Below are 16,108 nucleotides of genomic sequence, written 5' to 3'. Positions count from 1 at the left end.
TTAACGTTGTGAACAGAGTGCCCCATGGTGGAGGTGGGGTTATGGTATGGGTAGGCATAAGCTACGGACAACGAAGACAACTGCATTTTGTCATTGGCAATTTAAATGCACACAGAGATACTGTAACAAGATCCTGAGGCCCAGTGTCGTGCCATTCATCCAGCCATCACATTTCAGCATGATAATGCACGGCCCCATATCGCAAGGTTCTGTACACAATTCCTGGAAGTTGAAAATGTCCCAGTTCTTCCATGGCCTGCATACTCCCATTAAACCTGTTTGGGATGCTATGGATCGACGTGTACAACAGCGTGTCCAAGTTCCCGCCAATATCCAGCAACTTCACACAGCCATTGAAGAGGAGTGCAACAACATTCCACAGGCCACAATCAACAGCCTGATCAACTCTATGTGAAGAAAATGTGTCGTGCTGCATGAGGCAAATGGTGGTCACACCAGGTACTGTATCTGTGATCAAGAGATACACATCTGTATTCCCAGTCATGTGAAATCCATAGATTAGGGCCTAATGTATTTATTTCTGATTTCCTTACTTTAACTGTAACTCAGTAAAATCTTTGAAATTGTTGCGTTTATATTTTTGCTCAGTGTAGTTCACCTCTGCTAGAAAACAGGAAAGAGAGGATTCCGGAAGCAAGGAAGGCAGATGGAACCCAGCCATGTGGAGTGGCCGGGGGCTGGTTGAGTCAGGCTGACAGTGGGACACCCCCAGAAACCATGACAAAGAACCTGAACAAACACACTGGGCAGTGCAGAGAGAAACCACTGTGTTTACTCTGGAGGAGCAGGCAAGGGGAATACAGGGGAAGTCAATGTGAAAGGCCACACTGAATGTCTGTCAGATTATACAACAGCAGTGACACTAGGTGAATAACCTCTCACACAGCCACAGAGGCCTGGAAATCACAGTCAATGGACACACACTGACCAATCATACAGACACAAATATATTTCAGTAAAATAGACATAAACTATAAAACATGTCTTAAAATATGATTTCTTACATATGAATTGATATGAACTAAAATAATGTTCACAGAGACAGTTATTTACATGGCTCTGGGATAACCATGCTTTTTAAATGCAGAATAGTTATCCATGGTAGCATGAAAAAGCAGGCAAGCTTCCCAACATTGAGTGAAGAGGATTTCACAATAGACTAGTTCCTCAGTACAGCTTAGTTCTCAGACTGCAAGGCCTGTTGCTAAGGAATTGTCCAGGCAGGTCTGTCCAGAACATTCAGCAAATTCATCAACTTCAGAGCAGGAAACAGACATTCTGCACAAGGTCACCTTTTCACACAAACATCCCCCTCCTCCCACACGCCCACATTTAGATTCATATTAAATAACATATATCAACTCTAGGATTGCTGTCCTTGAACCAACCCTGTGAGTTGTCTAATGCATTGACTTTTTCCTAAGTTAAATCATGGTAAAACATTTAACAAAGAAGTTCAGCTACAGCTCTGTGGGATTACCAAAGAGCTAATGCAGTTTCCCCTGTGCAGTATTAGTATGGAAAGCCGTTTAAATATAGTCAGTGGCCAGTTCACAAAAATGGTTCGCTCCTACAGACAGTGAGTCACAAGGCCATGGCTTGCTATATAAAGCAGGCAGACAGGCATTCAGTTACTTTTCTATTGAATGTTAGAATGGGCCAAACTAGTGACCTAAGTGACTTTCAGAGTAGTATGATCATTGTTGCCAGGGGCGCGGGTTTGAGTATCTCAGAAACATCCGGCCTCCTGGGCTTTTCACGCACGACAGTGTCTAGGGTTGACCAAGAACGGTGCGACAATCAAAAAAACATCCAGTCAGCGGCAGTCCTGTGGGCGAAAAACAACTTGTTGATGAGAGAGTTCAAAGGAGAATGGCAAGGATCATGCAAGCAAACAGGCAGGCCACAAACAGACAAATAATAGCTCAGTAATACAGTGGTGTGCAGAACGACATCTCGGAACACTCAACTCGTCGGTCCTTGTCACGGATGGGCTATTGCAGCAGAAGACCACACGTTCCACTCCTATCAACTAAAAACAAGAAGAAGCGGCTCCAGTCGGCACGCGATCACCTACACTGGACAATTGAGGAGTGGAAAAACATTGCCTGGCCCGACAAATCCTGGTTCCTGTTTGGTCATGCTGATGGCAGAGTCAGGATTTAGCATAAGCAGCATGAGTCCAAGGCCCCATCCTGCCTGGCGACAACAGTAAAGGCTGGTGGCGGTGGTGTAATGGTGTGGGGAATGTTTTTCTGGCACACGTTAGGTCCCTTGATACCAATGTCCATTCCCCGAAGAATTCAAGCTGTTCTGAAGGAAACGGGGGGTTTGAACCGGTACTAGATGGGTGTACCTAATAAACTGTGTATATTTATCACATTTTTTATATTAATAATGGAATTTTCTATATCAATAATTTATTGATTTAAAATTCATAAGGAATATTAAATATTTTTTATTTTACTTTGAAAATGTCGAGTAGGTTGTGTACATCAGTACGAAAAATATAAAATGTAATCCTTAGATAGATAGATAAACTTTTAAGGCAGCAAAATGTGAAAACTGTGCAAGGGGTGTGTAGACTTTCACTAGCACTGTAAGTAGGAGCATGCAAATGTAATCCCGGCCCCATGAAGTTCATTATAATAAATAACAAAATATAAAAATGCTATTGTCGCTATCAAAAATTTGAATTATTGCTATCAATAATTACATTTTTGATATCCAATATTGTCACTTATATTGATGAATCATATAAATAAATACAAATATATGTCTTAATTAAATTTTTACAACAATAACTATGTTAAAACAGCTTTCCCTAGTGAAAGTCAAAGCAGATGGGTTTACTCGTAAACACTATGTGGTTGAATAGTGGTAGAGTGTATCTGACAGTCTCCCCTCAATTAACCTCAAAATGGTTACTAATGTGCAATAGAGCTGTAACAAATATATTCTAATAACATTGCATAACAGTGCTCAAACCAACAGCTGGGGCTGAGAGTGTTTTAGATGTAGCAAGCAAAGGACAACGTTTCTCTGGACTTTTAGTAGAGAATCCTGCAGAATTTAGAGGTTCTTTCAGCATTATTAAATTTGCCTGTGTTCTGATCTTTGGGTTTAGGAAGCCAAAGTTCATCAGGCTCAGAAAAGCTTTGGCTGGATCTGGAAGTTGTGTTTGTTTAGTGTACAAGTTAGTAGTTCCCGAGGGAGCCATTTTGCCACACTACTACAAATCCGCTTCTCTTTTATCTTTTACAATGAGACAGGGCTGACCTCGAAATAGCTGTCTGCTAGGATTCCAAACATAACAGGTTAACATGCTCTTAAATCCTAGTCCAGAGAATAACCTGTGCACTGTCAACATGCACTCTGTCCCTGTGGATGCAACAATTGTGGAGAGTGATGAGAGGTTTGACGCAACACACACAACAAAAGCATCAAGGACATATTCACAGACCTGTAATCCTAATCCACATGTATAGATAGATGAACCGACTATGATCCAGAGAGAAGTGGATTGACAGATGTGTTAGCAGGACAAATCCACAGAATCATAAACACAGAAATTCAACATCACAACTGTGATGTACCCTGCGCTCTAAGCAAGGTCACACACAGTTTTGGTGGGATACAGGATATCCATATGAATGCTAAAAAATAAATGTAAAAAAAGACTTGTCTTGAAGATATAGTTCCCTTTTCTTTCTCCCTTGGATTAAGACCGAGAGCTTGATTGTGTTTCTGCTGAATGTTGCTGCTATTAGAATCTCCATGTAATGCATGCATCAAAGCAGTCACACTTCACTGCATTGGCTAAAGGACACTTTAAATATTTCTTTGGAGAGAAGGATGAACTCTGCATTTGTTCTGGAAATAACTAAAAGGAGGAAATGGTCCAGACAGTGATCAGAGTGACAGCCTGTAGAGATCCTGACAGTCGCTTCTGGACACGCATTAGGTGGGATGGGATGGAATGAACAAAACAGAGTACACCAATTCCTCTCAATTGACAACCAGAATTGAGATAAAAAATCTGTTAAAATGAGACACAAATGTTAAAGGATTCTCCAAAGAAGGGGCTAATATTCCTTTTAAGACTGATTATTTGGGACATTATGGTCCAGGAATAAAAACTTTAGTATTGAGTGTAGAGGTCGACCGATTAATCGGAATGGACGATTAATTAGGGCCGATTTCAAGTTTTCATAACAATCGGAAATCGGTAAGTTTGGACGCGGATTTTGCCGAATTTAAAAAATATATATACGTATATTTTTTACACCTTTATTTGACTAGGCAAGTCAGTTATGAACACATTCTTATTTTCAATGACGGCCTAGGAAAGGTGGGTTAACTGCCTTGTACACGGGCAGAATGACAGATTTTACCTTGTCAGCTCAGCGATTCAATCTTGCAACCTTACAGTTAACTAGTCCAACGCTCTAACCACCTGCCTTACGAGGAGCCCAACTGTTACGCGAATGCAGTAAGAAGCCACGGTAAGTTGCTAGCTAGCATTAAACTTATCTTATAAAAAGAAAATCAATCAATCAATCATAATCACTAGTTATAACTACACATGGTTGATGATATTACTAGTTTATCTAGCGTGTCCTGCGTTGCTTATAATCGATGCAGTGCACATTCGCGAAAAAGGACTGACGTTGCTCCAACGTGTACCTAACCATAAACATCAATGCATTTCTTAAAATCACTACACAGAAGTATATCTTTTTAAACCTGCATATTTAGCTAAAAGAAATCCAGGTTAGCAGGCAATATTAACCATGTGAAATTGTGTCACTTCTCTTGCGTTCATTGCACGCAGAGTCAGTGTATATGCAACAGTTTGGGCCGCCTGGCTCATTGTGAACTAATTTGCCAGAATTTTACGTAATTATGACATAACATTGAAGGTTGTGCAATGTAACAGGAATATTTAGACTTATGGATGCCACCAGTTAGATAAAATACGGAACGGTTCCGTATTTCACTGAAATAATAAACGTTTTGTTTTTGAGATGATAGTTTCCGGATTCGACCATATTAATGACCTAAGGCTCGTATTTCTGTGTGTTATTATGTTATAACTAAGTTTTTGACTAACTATTTGATAGAGCAGTCAGGGCTGCAGAACAGGGCTCCGGGCAGCCGAGCGGAAATGGAGGAAAACTCGCCTCCCTGCGGACCTGGCATCCTTTCACTCCCTCCTCTCTACATTCTCCTCTTCTGTCTCTGCTGCTAAAGCCACTTTCTACCACTCTAAATTCCAAGCATCTGCCTCTAACCCTAGGAAGCTCTTTGCCACCTTCTCCTCCCTCCTGAATCCTCCTCCCCCTCCCCCCCCCCCTCCCTCTCTGCGGATGACTTCGTCAACCATTTTGAAAAGAAGGTCGACGACATCCGATCCTCGTTTGCTAAGTCAAACGACACCGCTGGTTCTGCTCACACTGTCCTACCCTGTGCTTTGACCTCTTTCTCCCCTCTCTCTCCAGATGAAATCTTGCGTCTTGTGACGGCCGGCCGCCCAACAACCTGCCCGCTTGACCCTATCCCCTCCTCTCTACTCCAGACCATTTCCGGAGACCTTCTCCCTTACCTCACCTCGCTCATCAACTCATCCTTGACCGCTGGCTACGTCCCTTCCGCCTTCAAGAGAGCGAGAGTTGCACCCCTTCTGAAAAAACCTACACTCGATCCCTCTGATGTCAACAACTACAGACCAGTATCCCTTCTTTCTTTTCTCTCCAAAACTCTTGAACGTGCCGTCCTTGGCCAGCTCTCCTGCTATCTCTCTCAGAATGACCTTCTTGATCCAAATCAGTCAGGTTTCAAGACTAGTCATTCAACTGAGACTGCTCTTCTCTGTGTCACGGAGGCGCTCCGCACTGCTAAAGCTAACTCTCTCTCCTCTGCTCTCATCCTTCTAGACCTATCGGCTGCCTTTGATACTGTGAACCATCAGATCCTCCTCTCCACCCTCTCCGAGTTGGGCATCTCCGGCGCGGCCCACGCTTGGATTGCGTCCTACCTGACAGGTCGCTCCTACCAGGTGGCGTGGCGAGAATCTGTCTCCGCACCACGTGCTCTCACCACTGGTGTCCCCCAGGGCTCTGTTCTAGGCCCTCTCCTATTCTCGCTATACACCAAGTCACTTGGCTCTGTCATATCCTCACATGGTCTCTCCTATCATTGCTATGCAGACGACACACAATTAATCTTCTCCTTTCCCCCTTCTGATAACCAGGTGGCGAATCGCATCTCTGCATGTCTGGCAGACATATCAGTGTGGATGACGGATCACCACCTCAAGCTGAACCTCGGCAAGACGGAGCTGCTCTTCCTCCCGGGGAAGGACTGCCCGTTCCATGATCTTGCCATCACGGTTGACAACTCCATTGTGTCCTCCTCCCAGAGCGCTAAGAACCTTGGCGTGATCCTGGACAACACCCTGTCGTTCTCAACCAACATCAAGGCGGTGACCCGTTCCTGTAGGTTCATGCTCTACAACATTCACAGAGTACGACCCTGCCTCACACAGGAAGCGGCGCAGGTCCTAATCCAGGCACTTGTCATCTCCCGTCTGGATTACTGCAACTCGCTGTTGGCTGGGCTCCCTGCCTGTGCCATTAAACCCCTACAACTCATCCAGAACGCCGCAGCCCGTCTGGTGTTCAACCTTCCCAAGTTCTCTCACGTCACCCCGCTCCTCCGCTCTCTCCACTGGCTTCCAGTTGAAGCTCGCATCCGCTACAAGACCATGGTGCTTGCCTACGGAGCTGTGAGGGGAACGGCACCTCCGTACCTTCAGGCTCTGATCAGGCCCTACACCCAAACAAGGGCACTGCGTTCATCCACCTCTGGCCTGCTCGCCTCCCTACCTCTGAGGAAGTACAGCTCCCGCTCAGCCCAGTCAAAACTGTTCGCTGCTCTGGCACCCCAATGGTGGAACAAACTCCCCCACGACGCCAGGTCAGCGGAGTCAATCACCACCTTCCGGAGACACCTGAAACCCCACCTCTTTAAGGAATACCTAGGATAGGATAAAGTAATCCTTCTAACCCCCCCCCCCCCCCCCCCCTTAGAGTTAGATGCACTATTGTAAAGTGGTTGTTCCACTGGACATCATAAGGTGAATGCACCAACTTGTAAGTCGCTCTGGATAAGAGCGTCTGCTAAATGACTTAAATGTAAAAATGTAAGCAGTCTGACTGAGCGATGGTAGGCACCAGCAGGCTCGTAAGCATTTATTCAAACAGCACTTTCGTGCGTTTTGCCAGCAACAATGCTTCAAGCATTGCGCTGTTTATGACTTCAAGCCTATCAACTCCCGAGATTAGGCTGGTGTAACAGACGTGAAATGGCTAGCTAGTTAGCGAGGTGCGCGCTAATAGCGTTTCAAACGTCACTCGCTCTAAGACTTGGAGTAGTTGTTCCCCTTGCTCTGCATGGGTAACGCTGCTTCGAGTGTGGCTGTTGTCGATGTGTTCCTGGTTTGAGTCCAGGTAGCGGCGAGGAGAGGGACGGAAGCTATACTGTTACACTGGCAGTACTAAAGTGCCTATAAGAACATCCAATAGTCAAAGGTATATGAAATACAAACGGTATGGAGAGAAATAGTCCTATAATTCCTATAATAACTACAACCTAAAACTTCTTACCTGGGAATATTGAAGACTCATGTTAAAAGGAACCACCAGCTTTCATATGTTCTCATGTTCTGAGCAAGGAACTTAAACGTTAGCTTTCTTACATGGCACATATTGCACCTTTACTTTCTTCTCCAACACTTTGTTTTTGCATTATTTAAACCAAATTGAACATGTTTCATTATTTATTTGAGGCTAAATTGATTTATGTATTATATTAAGTTAAAATAAGTGTTCATTCAGTATTGTTGTAATTGTCATTATTACAAAAAGAAAAAATAATAATAATCCGCCGATTAATCGGTATCGGCTTTTTTTTGGTCCTCCAATAATTGGTATCGGTATCGGCGTTGAAAAATCATAATCGGTCGACCTCTAATTGAGTGTAGCACAATGACAGTCTCTGTCACCTCTGACAGCATGTTTATAGATTAGAAAAGATATGGCACCTTCTAAAAAAAAAATATTATGCTGTTAAGAGGTTTGGACACGTTCTGCCTCCACTAAATGGATTCTCATCCTGATCGTGTGATCACTGGAGAGACAGCTGTCAGCTAACCGAGAGGAAACAAGTGTTACAATGGCTTTTACCATCCAGCATGTATGGAATGTACAAATAGAAAGTTATACAGGTTTATCAATAGAAATCTGCTTTACTAATCCTCAGCCTACAAAGAGTTGCACTTCAATCCCACTACTACGAAGGGGTGTTTTCATCCCTCACAGCTAACACAGGAAGGGATGGGTTGGGTGGAGTGGATCTTTCAGTACTGCATAGACTTCATTTCAGCACATCTGGTTTCTCTCTGATTGAGCTTCACCCATCAGGTTGAAAAGAAACAGGTCTGAAAACGTGGCACCTGCAACGGGGCGGTGGCACTGCAGCCCTGAAAGAAGCTGACTGGGTGTTTTGGCAGATCAGCAGAGTGCGAGCCAACCAACCATCAGCACATTCTGGCACATCTGAAGTGCCCTGTTGAAGTGGGAGGGAGCCCGACCACAGGCCCAGTAGGAGTAGTGAGGCCCACCAGCTCTGCTCAGATCGGTTATGGGACAGCCTAAAATTAGCACCAGCCATTGAGCAGTGTAGGTCAGAACTCAGTTGCCCAGCCCACCACACTTACTAATCAGCGTGTTGAAATAGCTCAGGGTGGTCACAGTAATGCTCTGTATAACAGAATATCAAGGTTCAATAATTGCTCCAGTCTGTGACCTACAGCATAAACAGTACCAGTCAAAAGTTTGGACAAACCTACGCATTAAAGGGTTTTTCTTTATTTTTACATTGTAGAATAATAGTGAAGACATCAAAACTATTAAATAACACATATGGAATCATATAGTAACCAAAAAAAGTGTTAAACAAATCAAAATATATTTTAGATTTTAGATTCTTTAAAGTAGCCATCCTTTGCCTTGATGACAGCTTTGCACACTCTTGGCATTCTCTCAACCAACTTCATAAGGTAGTCACGTGGAATGCTTATCCAACAGTCTTGAAGGAGTTCCCACATATGCTGAGCACTTGTTGGCTGCTTTTCTTTCACTCTGCAGTCCAAATCATCCAAAACACAACTGATTGGCTCAAAAGCATTAAGGAAAGAAATTCCACAAATATACTTTTAACAAGGCACACCTGTTAATTGAAATGCATTCCAGGTGACTACCTCATGAAGCTGGTTGAGAGAATGCCAAGAGTGTGCAAAGCTGTCAAGGCAAAAAGGGTTGCTACTTTGAAGAATATATTTTGATTTGTTTAACACTTTTTTGGTTACTACATGATTCCATATGTGTTATTTCATAGTTTTGATGTCTTCACTATTATTCTACAATGTAGAAAATAGTCAAAATAAAGAAAAACCCTTGAATGAGTAGGGTTGTCCAAACTTTTGACTGGTGCGTACACAAACTTGACTGATACAGTGAGGGTGTGATACTAGCAGAAAAAGAGGGAGAGAAAAGAGGCAACCAACACAAAATGTGTTTTCCCCTCATATCATAAATTATTCAGATCTCACACACCGTGTCTCTTATCTTCTTTTTTCCAATAAACCACAAGAAACAGATTGCAGACACACACACACACAATTCAACCCAAACAGATGCACTCACATGAGACAGTCTAAGAGTTGGACACACAGAAGGCCAGGTTTAGAGGCTTTTCCTCTCAGCACTGTGGACAACCAGGAAATGGAAGCAAAGACCAGGAACTAAACATGATTATTCCCTATAATTGTGCTTTCAGAGCAATTTCAAGAAAAGCTGTTTAGCTTCCAGGAGGAATCTTCTTAAGGACTCATGCTTGTGGATATGCATATTTGTTCTACAGTACATCTTGTTGAAGTTAATACATGAAATAGTACTGTCTGCCAGAAGCAACATCCACAAACTAATTATTGTCTAACATGGCCCAGGCTGTTTGTGCAGAGGTGAGCTCATCTCATATAGCACATTACCATCGCTGTGTTCCCCCACACCCCACAAGCAGCTGAAACATTCCATAAACACGTGGCTTGCCAGCCAGCAGCACAGAGGGCCCTTTGAATAGGACCTGTAAAGGGAGCTAAGACCAGGGAACCAGGAGACAGAGCACGAGGGAGGATTAGAGAGAAGAAGGAGGCCTGGAGGGAGGGCCAAAAGATCAAACATTTCTCATGCATTTTTACCATTATCTGTAAGAAAATATATGGATATGGAAAACAGCCTGGGGTAGACACAAATACTTTCAGATGTTCTATTCAATCTGACAGTATTTCTCATGTTTCAGAGTTAAGGGTTGAAATAGCGCCAAGTAGGCTACTGCCCAACCGTTAACTCCTATGCTGGTGTAACTTGAACTGGATAGGGCCTGCTTTTTGAGAGATATTAATGGTGTGTTTGTCCCTTCGCTCCATCTGACTGCAGTTGGCAGGTCCCTGGCCTGCTGCTATGATCCCCTGCCAGCTCTCCAGGCACACTCCATTCTGTACCATTTTACCAAGTCACCCACCCGAGAGGACAGGTGACACTAAACACAGAGCTCACTCAGGGTGCACAAGAGCTCTTTCCCTTTTCTGTGCTGGCCCCACTTCATCTAAATTGTTGGACACGTATCTTGTATGTAAACTCAATGGGAGGGAGAGGTTAAATAATTGTTGCTTCCTTAACCACTAAAAGCTCAGAATGTTGACATTCAGGTACAAAAAAGAAACCGTGTGAGCTTCATCAGGAGCTCTGAAATATTCATGATTGGATCGTAAACCTGGAGGGTGGGCCACCACCGCCTCTGTCATTTCTCCTGTGGTTGCAAATACAGCCCTGGACTGAGGCCAGACACGCAGACAGATAGGACCACTATCAGACCGCCTGAGTGACAGTTTTTCATTAGTGTCAAATGAGACATACAGACCTGTCTAATTGATATTAAGTGGAAGCTGCTCTTGGCCTGGCACAGGTTCACTCAAAGTGCAGACATTCTAACAACACAATCCCCAGTAGACCTTCTTATAACATACTCATGATTAGCCATGAGTCAAAGTCCTGGCAACTGGCATATGCCTGTTATAGTGATAATTAACTATAGCAAAGCAGACAAACCATAGAAGTGGCTTCCATTAAGCCACACAGCTAATCAGCAGCTCTATTCACAGCTAATCAGCAGCTCTATTCACAGCCAGGAGTGACAATTGGTCTAGATCTCCACATATGAGGAGACTGGTGCTCATTCTCTAATTCCTAGGCTATTCTAGGAAAAAGAGACCTTAGAGATTTGTACATTTTAGACTGGCTGTTTTCCGAAGATTACAAGCGGGAGGTGTAGCAGGGTTTGTAGAGTCAGTGTGGCAAGGACAGAGGCCCATTTATGCCATTCAGTACTGTACCCAATACTAGCGCTGTCCCTCCTCCTCAGGCAGACCCAAAGTATGCCACAATGCCAGACAGTAAAACACTAGAGGTCTGCCGGGTAGTCAATGCCACCCCATGTTTGACTGGCTGTTTGCTCATGCAGTCACAGAAAAAAAACACATTGCTGAGTTGTTTTCTTTCTTAAAATGTAGCAATGACATATTGCAACTTTAACTAATTAAAATGAAGGCAGTGCCATCTGAAAGGAACATATGAACCCTCCTAAAGCTACAGTAAATATTCACCAGAACGCTTACGTAACTAGAGCACAGTGGCCCTTTATAACATTGTCATTATAAAATCGCTTTCGCAGATTACATGGAATTTATTGAATGCTGCAAGGAGTTTTATGATAAATCAAAAAATGACATTTCCCACACTCTCTAAAAGTCAGTGCCCACAACAGAGGACAGCAGTTTGTCATGCTCGCCTCAAAACTACTGCTTATCACAGCACTGATCCAGCAATGTATGCAATAATGTTCCTACGACATCAGAAAATAAATCCAGATCTCTGTTAATCCACAAAGCACGGTTTGCATGAAGTGATCCTGCAGCAGGACCGTTACCTCAGCAGCATTGCCTTTAACTAAGACAACCACTCCAGGGACAGGCTCAGCAATGTTTTTGCTGGACATTTAATCAGAAAGCTGCGGCAATCGCAACTTTCTCTGTATCTGACAGCCGCTTTCCCTATTTTCTACAGCTCAAGCTGCATTGGTAAATAGGTGTTATTGTGAAGAAACAATCAAATGTAAGACAATGTGGAAAACCACACATTACAGTGTTATTGCACTGTCATAAAGCTAAATATTTGACCACAAGTCTCATGAACTTGTGGACTTTGTCAGAAGAGCCACACACTGGCTTACCGTTCTCATGCTGATTATTTCCCAGACTATTTGCTTGTTCATTGCACGTTTGGTTTACAATCCTATGCTTTCCAGCCGATCACCTTTCATAACAGCCTATTCTCAACAATTGCTACCAAAAAAAAGTTTTCTGCTCTTCTCATATGAATTATCATAGCTTTTATTAGTTAAGCCTAGCATGTCGGAAATGGAAGACAATGAATGACCCTGACTGATTTACTACAACCGACAGTCTGCTTTTATGACTTCAGTGAAATCATGTGATATTAGGAAATATGTGGCATTGAGTCAGCCATTCACTTAGACATGTCTATACCTATTTGAGTCATCATAGACCTGAGCAACCAAAAATATCTCAATGACTGTTCGTTTAGAGACTAAGAACAACACAGGGAAGAAGACAGCACATCAAATCGTGACCTTTCCCTGGCAGTCTGTGGCTAAGGAAATCAGTTCTAAAGACTAACGAAGAGGAAATCATCATTTGGCTTTTTTCATCTCCACCAAAATAATATTTTCAAGACCAGATCAAAGCAGTTAAGCATAGGCTTAAGAGAGGGAGGGAGAACATATTTTTGTTTGTTTTTCCTCAGCTGTCTGGAACAAAGTGTTTTATAAAACATACACCCTGTCATGTATTGATGCTTTAATAAATATTTTGCATTGAACTCACTCTCTTCTCTCTGTCCTTGCAGTACCTAGTACCACCCTATCCCACTTAAACATTGTTGCAGTGTCAATACGCTCTACATGAGTGACCCTCCTATTGTGTTCACACATCACAACAGGAAACACTGAGGACTGAAATGTTGATGGGAAGCCATGTGACGATGAGCCCTCCATCCTCTTTTTAGTGAGAGTTATCAGCCCTTTCCCTCCCCACCCCCAACAAAGAGCCTCCCTAAACGTATCACGCTACACAAACCCTTTTAAGTGAATTACTCCTAGACAAGGACAACAATGTTGATGTGTGCTGACACAAAAACACTCTGGGTGGACAGGGCCGAGCGACTGGGGAGCTTGAGGGCAAGCACTGTCTCAATCAGGGCATCTCTAGAAGAGACACCACTCAATGGTAGAGAACAGAAGGGGGAAAGGGGGCAGGCATGCTTACAAAGTGAAAAGAAAACAGTCGTACAATCCACAAAGAATCACACAAGCACTAGGGTGCTTTGCAATGGTGGGCTGTGCTAATGGTTTCATATAATCATTGTAAACAAATTAGGCAGAGCTATAGTACACTATAGCATCATGTTGCAGGTGCACATATAAGCACATCGCTGCCTGAGGAGAGATCAAGGTTAGGGCAAGTACAGGCATCTCTAATAAACACATGAAATGGCAGTGGCTATTGAGCACTAAGGATGCATTAACAGTTCTTGTGCTTTTTTACATAAAATATAAATAAAAGACTTGAGTACAAACGGACAGTATAAGGACTATGACCTTGTAGACCTACCCAGATCTCCATGGAGACTGTTGTCATGCGAGGTCCTACTGGACGTAGTGGAGTTCCCATCTCCGGGCCAGATCTGGCCTATTTTACGGACACCCACAATGGATGCCTCAGACACCAACACTTCCTGCTTCAGATGTTTCTGAGACAGTAGGGAGGGCAGGCTGCTGCTGTCAAAGGACTGATGGGAAATCTGGGAAGGCGAATGACTTTTCTGCCTGTACATGTGATTGGTGGTAGGACTTGGGGACACGTGACTTGACTGGCCAGAGGAGAAGTCTTCCTCACTGGACGTTAGGTTCTCATTGGAGCTGCAGTCTGGGGTGTAGCCACCCCCAACATCGTAAAAACTGCCAGGTGAGTAGGAGCGCCTTGGCCAGTTTTGGTGTGAGTCCTCCTCCACACTGTGGTCCCTGATGTGAATGACCCTCCCCTCCCCCTCTGCCATCACCCCCCCGACATACACACTGGTGTAGGGTTGACAGTTTGCCGGCTGTCTCCCCCCATTGGAACGGATCACACTGTCCTTGAGGAAATGTGGGTTCACCTCTGTATCATCATACAGCCCATTGTAGCCACAGCCGCCCTCTGTGGACCTGCATCTGAGCACAGATTTGCGGATCTCCCCCATAGCAATGGACAGGTTCCCGGGCAGGGAGTGCATGGACCTGTTGCGCTCCATTTGCATGGCCTGACAGCCCAGGCTGCTGATCTTATCTGAGACCTCCCTATCATTGACCTTCACGAGGCCTCTCTCGTGGTGGTACTCCATGTTCACGTAGAAGGGTCTCTCTGTCCCTTCAACCCCCTTCCCGTCTCCAGCTGTGTGAGAGTTGGCTATCTTGATGCGCTCAAAGGTGGACCTCAGTGCTGCTACTGAGCTCATGCCCACCCTGTCCCTGTCCAGATCGGTGTCTGGGGGACCCACAGTAGGCATATGGGGGGACAACTCACCCCTCTGTTCGGAGGGAGTCACCCCATCTACCTCTCCCTCTGGATACTGTTTATAGTTCCCTGTGTCTACTGCCTCTCTTGGCTGCTCCTCCACTGTAGGCTCCTCATCTATGTGGGATGTCTGGGTGTCTGAAACACTGGATTGGTCTCCAATATTCATTAGGGACATCCTCTTGATGCCCCATCTCTGCCCATCATAAGCCTTCCTCTCCTTGGCCAGTAACGTCTGCAGGTAGATCATCTGAAAGCGCTCTTTGTTTTCCTCTAACTCCAGCTGCCTGATAGATGACTTGCATTTCTCCAGCTCCTGCTCAATATCACCCAATGATTTCAGCTCCATGCTTGGGGCGTCTGACTCAGGGAACTGGGCTTTCCAAGCCTCCACAAAACCTACTGGTTCAACCATAGTTTTTTTTGTTTTACCTAGTCCACTGAGAATAGAGTAATAGAGTAGAAACTAAGTTTCTACTAAACTATATGATACGTTTCCAATCAAAATAATTTCTAAAGCATGACTTATAATGGCCATTAAAAGCTATTTCCACACTCCACTGACTGAATACATTTTTCATAAGACTCATGCAAAAAAAATGTCTACTTAACATGCAACATTATATTATAGTCAGATCGAGTGTTTACGGGCACCAGTGAGAATGACATGAGGCCTGTTGTCAAAACGAGCCAGTTCAGATACCTGCAACAAAAGAATAACAAAGAATAAGCATCCTTCCATATCTTCTGTAATGTCGGTCACAAACAATTATTCTTCATTCATCGTAAAAGCAGAAGCACTGTCCTATCCAGAAGTTCCATTCAATGATTTAGTGAAAGTCCAAGAACAATTAAACATTTCCAGTGTAAAAGCTGTTTTTAATGTTACCGGTAATTCGTTATCCTGCACCCGATTGAAAGTTAGTTTGAATGTTCTCTCGTTAACCTTACACCCACTAGACATTAGATACACTTCGTCGGATCGCACACTAGCTACGGAAGAACAATTAAACATTTCCAGTGTAAAAGCTGTTTTTAATGTTACCGGTAATTCGTTATCCTGCACCCGATTGAAAGTTAGTTTGAATGTTCTCTCGTTAACCTTACACCCACTAGACATTAGATACACTTCGTCGGATCGCACACTAGCTACGGTTACTGTGTTTTGGTCATTTTCTTTATTGAGTTGGTGCTGAAAAGAGAGGGAGGGACTTTGATGTGTCCATTTTTAAAGACGCAGGCACGTCGAGAGCACAAAAGATAATGCCAAGCTGC

At 43.8% G+C, this 16,108-nt stretch overlaps 1 protein-coding gene across 2 annotated transcripts in view; it reads right to left on the bottom strand.

The window, feature by feature from the left end:
- The window catches only part of LOC139576923 (breakpoint cluster region protein-like), a 41,013-nt gene extending 25,020 nt beyond the window's left edge, over window positions 1-15,993 (bottom strand). The window contains exons 1-2 of one of the 2 annotated variants that reach the window (XM_071403527.1): window positions 15,723-15,993; window positions 13,892-15,536 (exon numbers count right to left, since the gene is read on the bottom strand). In XM_071403527.1, coding sequence (XP_071259628.1) covers window positions 13,892-15,248 — 1,357 coding nt within the window. In that variant the 5' untranslated portion in view covers window positions 15,249-15,536; window positions 15,723-15,993. The remainder of the gene's footprint in view (window positions 1-13,891; window positions 15,537-15,722) is intronic. The other variant, XM_071403526.1, reaches the window with a different exon arrangement.
- Between the last annotated feature and the right edge of the window lie 115 nt (window positions 15,994-16,108).

This window comes from Salvelinus alpinus, chromosome 5, assembly GCF_045679555.1.
Source record: "Salvelinus alpinus chromosome 5, SLU_Salpinus.1, whole genome shotgun sequence".
NCBI classification, from domain to species: Eukaryota; Metazoa; Chordata; class Actinopteri; order Salmoniformes; family Salmonidae; genus Salvelinus; species Salvelinus alpinus.
The sequence above is the reverse complement of the archived record's forward strand: the minus strand, read 5'-3'. Positions and strand labels throughout refer to the sequence as shown.